Source organism: Betta splendens, chromosome 4, assembly GCF_900634795.4.
Source record: "Betta splendens chromosome 4, fBetSpl5.4, whole genome shotgun sequence".
Lineage (NCBI taxonomy): Eukaryota > Metazoa > Chordata > Actinopteri > Anabantiformes > Osphronemidae > Betta > Betta splendens.
Window position 1 is genome coordinate 29,067,338 of NC_040884.2, and position 9,471 is coordinate 29,076,808.

The 9,471-nt window shown below is 49.4% G+C and overlaps 1 protein-coding gene across 1 annotated transcript; it reads right to left on the reverse strand.

The window, feature by feature from the left end:
• Positions 1-2,577: 2,577 nt before the first annotated feature.
• amotl2a (angiomotin like 2a) lies at positions 2,578-9,184 on the reverse strand. The gene is made up of 11 exons (XM_029145686.3): positions 8,954-9,184; positions 7,666-8,427; positions 7,425-7,575; positions 6,922-7,066; positions 6,737-6,829; positions 5,480-5,775; positions 5,200-5,390; positions 5,011-5,112; positions 4,764-4,924; positions 4,344-4,514; positions 2,578-4,213 (listed from the first exon to the last, which is right to left on the reverse strand). The coding sequence occupies exons 2-11, from the start codon at positions 8,370-8,372 to the stop codon at positions 4,128-4,130; spliced, it is 2,103 nt and encodes a 700-aa protein (XP_029001519.1). The 5' UTR covers positions 8,373-8,427; positions 8,954-9,184; the 3' UTR covers positions 2,578-4,127.
• Between the last annotated feature and the right edge of the window lie 287 nt (positions 9,185-9,471).

Consider the following 9,471-nt stretch of genomic DNA (forward strand, 5'->3'; position numbering starts at 1 on the left):
GCCGTAAGACTTGTTCAGTCTATCATTAAATTAGATGTTTTTTTATAATAATGCTATGTTACACAAAGTGAATTATTAGGTCATTGTAATAAGTATAAGAAAAGCCTTTAATAATCCCACAGCAGGGAAATTACTTAATGCATTAGAGGTGTCATATGTGCATATGTGTGAGTGTAAACATACTGTTTTATTAGTTTTGATTTGAAAAAAATATATGACAGCACTGTTTTGCAGAGAACCATTCAAATGAATGGTCATTCACTTACAATACATCTGGGTCATAAAGGGTTATATAATGCATTCCTGCAGACTGAGGCAGGGCCGCTAAAATTCCGCAGCTGTGCTCAACCACTTGCTCAGTCACATCCACCTGTCGGCATGTTGCTTTAACCAGGAACTTGTGAAACCTTCACGATAAACATTCTTTGGATATTATTGCTGACTGGTTGGGAAAACGATGTGGGCTGAAATGCAGCTTCAGAGAAATTTCTCAATAAAAACGTGCTCAGATACGCACATGAAAAGCTGAGACTGAGCTGGTGTCACAATATGAACATGTATCCGTGGCCACATGTACTGCAGCAGCCTTTACATTTAACCCTTGGGTTGTCGATCCTCTGTCATGTCACATACTGATGTACCACTTACTCATTTGTCTGCGTTGTCAGTTGCTCACTGACATTCCAGACAAAGAAACTATTCACAGGTAGGTAGCTTGCACCTGGCTGCACCGCGTCTGATATTTGCTGTTGACTCAGCTGTTGTCTCCGTTTCGTCTAAAGACATCAATGTCATTCTTTGTTGCTTCAGACGTAATGTCTCATCCTCTTCCTACGGTGAATCAATCAGAAATCAGTCGAGCGTCCAGAAACCGCTGGCAGTGCCAGACTGCAGCAGCCACGGCAAACATGGCACCTCAAGCAGGTTCACATGTTTTTGACTGCGATATGAGGCGGTTGGGGTCGTAGGTCAAGATTAGATTAAACTACCTTCATGATAAAACAACAAAATGTTCATCAGAGGCTTCTACACACACCCTGAGGGAAAATATCAGGCCTTTAAATTACAGATGTACTAGTTACTTCATCAAATCGCGACCACCTTTCCACCAGAAAGATCTTCTACAGAGTGCAGAGAATAAAATAGGATTATTGCAGCTTCATTGAGGCAAACAAATGAGTGTGAAAGACCTTATAAAAATATACAGTATAACAGTTACTTAAAATGAAAACAGCTTTAAGTGACACAACTAAAACTGTGCATAGACTCTGCCTGGCTTACCTTAATTCCAAGATCCAAATTTCCAGTCATGTTAAACATGTACCAATGAATATTTTAAGCATGATGTATAAAACATGCCCTCTTTAACAATAAAAGTGAACATTGTGGCAAAGAAGCAGCAGCACAGTGATAGGGAAAAGAACAGGTGTAGTGCTGTAGATGCTGTCCTTCTACCTCTCACACCTAAAGCAAACCACTCTTTTGCCTTCACAGCTAAATTGTACTGCAGTTGCCACCAACGAGGGGCCTGCTACAGTTTGTGAGAGTTCAGTAAAATCCCTAAAATTAGAGGACGGTGCTGTGATTTATGTGGAAAAGTCAAGGGGGTGGGAGCACATTCCATAAGCACTGTAGGCAGGAAGTTTTGGAATCTCCATGGAAATCAAGGCAAAACAGAGTTATTTTTCCAAGTATTTACACAGGCCTTTAGTGCAAAATGTGCTTAAATGCCTTAAAATGTAGAAAGAAGATTTTTTATACCATTTTTCTCTTGACTGGCTTCTAGACACACTGATTTACTCAGATTGGAGCTTGTTTTGTGCTTTAAAACTGCAGGTTTGCAGTGCAGTTCAAAAGCATCAACAACAGGACAGAATATGAAAAATGCATTGCTTCACATTACTTTACGGTTTCCTGTCCACGTTACTAGAAAACCACAAACCTTCTGACGTCTGCTCTTCATCCACATCTGATGTCTTCTCCAGTGTGGCCATTCACAATTACTTAAAATCTCACGAGAAACACTTTTTGCAATTCCTGTCAGAGTCCAGCTGATTGGCGTGTCCACATATACTTAAAAGGAAATATTTCTGCACATTTGTGCAAAGACCTTGGGCTGCTTCTGCGTGTCGCTCCAGATGTGTAGATGTTAATAGTTCTACATACACTGACATGACAAGTAATATTAACTGTAGCCCTATTAGAAAAAGCAGCCTACAGCTCGGTTGCCACAGGCAACAGCCACGATGCAAGATATTATCAGATATACACAGTAATATAAACGGGGACATACTGGAGGTAGAATTTTAAAGAGTGAACAAAATCTTCCTTGTACATCAGATTAGTATAAGGGGCGAGTTCAGTTTATGATAGAGCTACTTGTCTTCTGCTATCATAGATGCTGTATCACATGTAACTTTAAACATTAAAGTAAAACATGTTTCATGTTTTTAAATGCTTGCTGTTATGCAAGTAACTGTATCTAATGACCAACATTAAGCTTATGTTTAATTTATTTCAATAGGCTGTAATGCAAATATGTGAACAGGTTTAACCAAAAACAAACAGGAGGCTGCATTTCAGACATATATTAAGAATTTTAATCTATTATTGTGAAATGTTGAGGCATACATACAAGGATCTTCTTTCCACAAGTTCACAGCAATATCAAAACGGGTCGACGAGCTGAAGCAAGGTACCTTAACAGAACCTTTTGTGTTTGTCATAGATTATAACTTAAAAGTAGAGTCTTTTAAAGTCTTTGGCACCAGAAAATGAAACAAATATGTTTAGAGATGTGGAAAAAACAACAACAAACAATATATATTAATATTAAGTTCTCTCACTTCAAATTGCCATTCATGTAAACAGATTCCATAAACAGTGAAGGGCATGAACTTTGACACGCTACACTGACCAGCAAATGCAGTGTGAAAGGAAACAAGAAGAAAAGGAGGGAATAGCAGTTAAATGTGAGAGTCTATGATTCATACATAAGAGTTGGAAAACTGGATGATAATATATTAACTTCTTCAGAAATGTAATTACATTGAATTCTACAAGCATTACCGTCTAAAAAGTAGAACAAATCAGAATTATGGCACATTCCAGTTAAATAAATATTCCCGGGAACAGGAGTCTACATTCGGCAGCGTTCAGTGATTCTACACTAAGCAGGCGAAAATAAATAGAAGGTTACTTGGGAAAAGACGCAGTGGAGTCGGAAATGGGAGATAGTTGAGCAATGGAGAGATGTGGCTGAATATAACACAGCGATGGCGTCAAATGCAGGACAGTTATAGTTGACCGTATCCGGGCTTGTGGTAGAACCAGCCACCACGACCCAGAAGCAATCGGCAGCCCTAAGAAAAGGAATCATGTGGAGAATGCGTGTCATTTTAACAAGGGCGCGGGGTCAGACTTTAGATAGCCTTTTTCTTTAACGGGAGCATTCCCTCAGTGAGGAATGTGAGAAGATTAGCTTCAGCGTGTCAGCGGAGAGGAGCAGAACGCCAGGCAGCCGCCGCCGGGGGCCGGAGCGTTAACCCTGGACACGGAAAATTAGACCCCGCTCCATCCTCATAGTCTTTTTAAAGAGGGAGATACGCAGGCACTGCATTTAAAGGAGGTTCAAAGTCCTTTCTTGAGCTGCGCGCAGGCCCAAAATGTATCCATAAGACAGATGCAACCGCTAATTTAGCTTGGAGTTATTCTGTGGAACAGAGTAATCCTCAGACGTGTTCATAGTGAGTCCTGTGCATCCCCACGCTACTGGGAACAGCCGACAAACAGGTCGCACACTCGTATATAACTTAAAAAGTGAGCAGCTTTTACATTATATAAATACAATACTAAACATGCACAGTGAACGCGGTGTTTAGGCACAAGGAGCAGCCCGCTTCCTGGTCTAACGTAGAACCCTCTCCAGGTACATAGAGGAATTCTGATGTGAGGCCGGTCGGTGTCATCTCGGTTTCTGTCACGCACAGAGGGAAAGCTCAGCTCTCCTCGTCGCGCCGCACCAGATTTAAGCAGTTCTTCACTTGTGGCCGCACATGGAAGGCCCTAGAGTCCCAAAAGTCATGGTTCGGCCTTCACTCGTCAGTCTGTTCGGCTTCAGACTTGACTCATATGAGGATTTCAACCACTTCTGCATCCGAGCCGTTGACGCTGTTGAATATCTTGAGCGGAGGCTTCAGCTCCTCTGAGGCGTCTGTGGTGAAGACAAAGTGAGCACGTTTGAGAAACTGACAGTGATGCCCACACCTGACCCTGTTTCAGTTTATGTCGTTCCATCCACGGTCAGAACCAGCTAAAAAACACTCAACAAAAGCTGAACTCACCAGGTACGGAGATCGCCTCAGACACCTGTGGCCCCACCCCTGGCCCCGCCCCTGGCCCCGCCCTCGGCCCCGGCTCCCGCTGGGCCCCGTTGCTTTGGGTGCTCGAGTCTCTGCTGGTGCCTCTGGGCGCCACGTGAGCAGCGCTCGTCTGGTCGTCCGAGAGGCTCTTTGCTGTGAAGACAAAGCGGAGGCTGCTTAATTATTCCCTTACATCTGCCGCGAGTTCTTGCCACGACTATTCTGGCTCGGACTATTCCGGAGCGATAGATGATACGCATTCCAGTTAAAAACACCTTGTCTATTTGGGGGGAGGTATTTTTTAGGAAGTGTACATTCTGCTCGGTGACGGCCAGTTGTCGCTCAGTAGCATGTGCCATTGTAGAGTCCAGTTCGTGTGCGGCATAAGGGGCGATGACTCACCTTTAGTGTCCACGCTGCCGGCGGCCGTGTTGATGGAGGGAACGGACCGGGCCGGACGCAGGCCCTGCTTCTCCAGCTTGCCCTGCTCCCATCTGGAGCGCTGCTGGAGGACTTTGATCATAGCGTCCTTCTCCAGGAGCTGTGCATGGAGTGCCCGGATCCTAACCACACGGAGAAGAAGGACTGAGTCCAGAGAGCCCTGAGCAGCAGGTGTTGGCTGTGGTCCAGCAGAGCAAGTCTGACGTACCTGTTCTCCATCTCCTGGTGCCTGTGACTCGACAGAGGCAGGTCTTCGTTGAAACTGCTGCCGGGAGAATTTCTTGGCGAATGATTGATTATGGTGGTGTCTCTAAAAGGCAATAGGACTTCTGTTAACACACTCGAGCGCTACAATGCAGCATGTTCTGCCTTCTCATTTGCACACGCTCCACTGTACCTCTGTGCTGCAGCGGTAGCAGCCGCGTCCATGGCGAACTGCCTCATGGTGCTCTCCTCCAGGTACTTCTGCTCCCACTTGGTGATGTCGGCCTCCAGGGCCAGAATGTGCTCCTCCTTCTCTCTCATGTGCTGCTGCATGGTGGCAGAGTTCATTTCTGAGGCCGCGGGGTCACACGCCTGGTTCTGAGACTGACACAGCACGTCCCAGAGGTGAACACTAGGCTTCCGTGGACCGAAAATCGCAACGTGCCGAACTCTGAAATGCAGCGTCTCCTCACCTGCTGCGCCCTCAGGCTCTTCAGCTCCTGCTCCAGTCGCGTGCGCAGCCGCAGCTCCAGCGCCTCCCTCTTCTCGCACGCCGCCTGCAGCTGGGCCAGCGCGCTCTGCAGCCGCTCCACCTTGTCCACGTAGGCCCGCTTCCTCTGCAGCTCGTCCTCCAGCTGCCGGTTGCGGGCCTGCGCCGAGGCCAGGCTCTGCTCCAGCAGCTCCCGTCTGCGCTGGCTCTCCTCCCCGGAGGCGCGCAGATGCTGAACTTGCCGCTCCAGATGTTCGCGCTCCCGCTGCTGCTCTTCATCTGAGATGAGGAGGGAGGGACAGCGGTCAGTGCACATGTAGTTAAAGGACTAATGTGTCTGAGTGATGGGGCCAGCTACGTTGCTATGTGAGCTAATAGACATTTACATGCTACTATAAAGGCATTTAGTTCAACGGCACACCACTAAAAGTTAGCTTGAGTTAAAGTAAAGCCAGTTTATCTGTTGTGCCACTTTGAAAGGGGCTGATTACACAACATGAGTGCATGCCTGTGGAGGGAATGCAGACTTCCTCTTATCCACTTACGCACACAGGCATAGCTTTGTACTGGGAAAAGCTCTGGAATGCTTCTAAGGACGCGAAGTAAACAAGCGGCTCAAAATACAATTCAAGTGCTTCTCGAACGCCATAAAATACACATCCCACTATTGTGCTCCGCGTTCGATTCTGCCGCCGGGAGGCCAAAGCGGCCGTCGTCAGGAAAGGCAGCAGCCCGAAGCCACGGCATGCCATTCCAGCAGGGTAATGTACAACAGCGGTTATATAAGTGCATCTGAAAGGTTTGGGCAAAGGGCTAACTGGGTTTACACACGCAGGAGAAGCGTCGGCAGCGCAGCCGTCATGGTCAAAGCAGGAGGTTAGGAAATGCCCAAACAAGGCGAGCGCGCGAGCCAGAGGTCACGCTGGACGCTCTGCGGTCCCACACTTATTAGTTCCCCCTGAGGAGGGAAGTCAGCCGCGCCGCCAGCCGGGGAGCTGGACGCGCTGAGAGGCCTGCAAAAATGCAGGGAATCCAGGCCGCGTTTTCATGCAGTGAAACATTGCTTAAATGTTGAAGATAAAGCCATTTGTGTCTCAACACGCAGGATGATGGCTTTATGACACAACGCATAACACTGATCCCCGCTCAGCTATTCTGCTGTCTTCTGGTGCAGTTCGCAGGAACGAAGAATAGATTCTCAAGTGTTTCCCCCCAATGAAAACATCTGCCGTGAACTCACTTTGCTCCACGAGTTTGACGAAGACTTGCTGCTTCTGGTCCGTGCGCTCGTGTTCCGAGGCCGCTCGCTGCTTCGCCACCGCGTCGAGTTGGTCTGAGCGGGCGAACGGGAAACAAAGCAGTCAGGCACCCGTTCGCGCAGGTGCACGTGTGCGTCATCCAGGCCCGTCTGGGCTCTGCACCTACCTCTCAGGTCCCTGTTGAAGTCGTGCATCCTCTTGAGCTCGGCCTCCATTTTATTCCGCATGGTTTTCTCCAGAGTTTCGCGTTTAGCCGATCCTTTCATCAGGGTCTCATACGCCTCAGAAATCCTCTGGATCTCCAGCTCCAACTGTGGGGGGAAACGTGAGAGGGACATCAGTCCGTGGAGGAGGCATCTCCATCAATGAGGCGTAATTAGTCATGAGTACAAGTGCCACATCCTTTTCTCCGCACTGCCTGCGGGCAAATGGCTTTTTAACGGCGGGGATCGGCATTCCTGAGTCAACGCTTATGAGGCCCAGGTGTCAAAGCTCTTAGCGTCTCGCGTAGCGAGACAAAAGACAAAGGTGTGTGTTGTGAGAGAACGTTCTACACGCGGTCTCACGTTTCGGTACTTTGTAGAAGTTCATCTGCGTCCGCGTGTTGCCAGGCTGACATGTGCTGGCAGGAGCCGCTCTGCTACACCCACGCCCTGTGAGCTCCCTCACCTTTCGCAGCCTGGCCGTTTTCTCCGTGTGCATCTCCAGCTCCTTCCTCAGCCGCTCGTTCTCCCGCGCCAGCGCGTCGGCCTGGGCCGGCTGTCTGCTAGCGGCCGCCGGCGCGTTGCCGTGACTCCCCTGGGACTGAGCGGACACGTACCTGCAGAGGAAGCGCACGAGTCGAGTGGTTACAACCAAAAGGCCCGGCGGCAGCTCGCGGGATGAGCGGGATCCGTGAGCGGGGATTTACCTGTGATGCTGCGAGTAGAACGGAGGGGGGGGGTCTCTGTGGTACTGTCCCTGTGCCTGGGAGTGACTGAGCATATATCCAGTAGGTCTGGAACAGAGGGGGTAACCGGGGGGTGGTCCCCGCTGGTCCACACACTGCTGAGCCCCCTGCCTGTCAGCCCCCGCGGGATCTGCAGCGTCGTTACACAGCTGTGGGAAGCTGTGTGAGGAGCTCATCGGCGCCGGGTTGTCCCTCGGCCCGTTCCTCTCCAGAGAAAGCTGCAGGAGCCTCTCGCTGAGCGAGCGAGCATGCTCTCTCTTCAAGTCCCACTGTCCTTCATTGCAGCTCCCCATTATGTCCTGCTCCGCCCGCCCCTTCTGAAAGCTCAGGTACTGGGAGTGGGCTTTGGCCTCCTCGTACGTGGGGAGCTCCTCTCCATGAAACTGGTACAGGTGGCACACGGGGCTCTCGCAGTTCAAGCGGTCGGCCTGGTGCTCCTGGCCCTGAGGCTCCTGCCGCGCCGACATGTGGATGTACTGCGTGTCCTCCTGGGTCAGGCTCTCCAGGGAGGAGCGGGGACTGCCCGGGCCCCCTCCGCTGCCGCCCCCGCGCAGAGCCTGCTGCTGGATGGCCAGAAGGGTGCGCGTGTCGGTCAGATTCCCGTAGCGGAGCTGCTCCTGGATGAGGCGGTGCAGCACCGTTCCGGAGGGGCCTTCGGACGTTCTCATGTCAGTCAGTGAGTGGAAGCGAATCAGCCTGGAGGTCGTGACGTGGGACGCTAATCTGAGGACAAAACAATAGCACCGATCAGACCCACACTGTGTTGCGCTGTGAATGATAAGTCGGAATCAATGGCGGGATGTTGACAAAAATCCCCATTTACATTGTTTTATAATAGCAGCAATTAACATGTTAACATTATGTACACGCTACTTTTTCTGCGAGTGAATGAGCTGTTGCTGGAAAAAGAACAGCGTGGGCCCACTTTTATTGTCCACACGTTCTCCAGCAACACAGAAGTGTGATACTCAGCATCCCACATTTCCACCCCGTAACTACAAAAGGCACGTTTTCCCAATTAGAAGCCATTCGCAGCCATTTTTATAATAAAACAACAGAGCTCACGGCGGTGTGTGATGATCAAAGTAAATAACAATTACACGTGAGGCATCAAGGTTTCAATTGAAACGAAGCTAACAGGAATCCAACAGCCCCGTCTGCGCCACGCGCAAATCCCGGTGCAAATGTGCGTCTAGTTATGTCTAAACACAATCTGTCCCGCAGTGAGCGAACGAGATGAAAAACTTACCGAACTACGGAAATAATAGTCGCTCCGGTTCTTCTCCTCAACTTAAATAGGTCCGGCAGCTTCCTGCGCGTCCGTCCTCCATGTAGGTGTTCGCGCGCGGACGGGCAGCAGACTGAGACTGAGCGAGCTGGAGCTGCGAGCCGCACTAATAAATAACTGAGGGCCGATTGTTCGCTGCGGCTGGAATGACAGGAATGTAAAGGCTCCGAGTCCCTGTGGGATCAAAAGCAGAGCGCAGGGGAGGACGGGGGAAGGGGGAGGAGACGGGAGAGCATGGGGAGGAGAGGAGAGGATGAGGGTGGTGTGCGGTGGGGGGCATCAAAAATCTGAAAGGAGGTTGAAATTGTTGTTGTCGTTTCGAGGCTTCAGGAAGTTTTAGTCTTAGAGTTAATGCGAGGCAGATAAATCCTTTACTTGACGCTTCACAAGCCACACGTTACTATAAAGTCACAAGTTCATGATGTGGCATCACCATTATATTAGTTGTTATTTAATACTATATTATTGTTGCTTCATTC

Coding starts and splice junctions, on each gene's coding strand:
- amotl2a (XM_029145686.3), bottom strand. CDS start 8,372: ATGAGAACGTCCGAAGGCCCCTCCGGAACGGTGCTGCACCGCCTCATC. Junction 5,113..5,199: donor GCTACCGCTGCAGCACAGAG/GTACAGTGGAGC, acceptor ATTGCCTTTTAG/AGACACCACCATAATCAATC. Junction 4,214..4,343: donor TGAGGCGATCTCCGTACCTG/GTGAGTTCAGCT, acceptor TCTTCACCACAG/ACGCCTCAGAGGAGCTGAAG.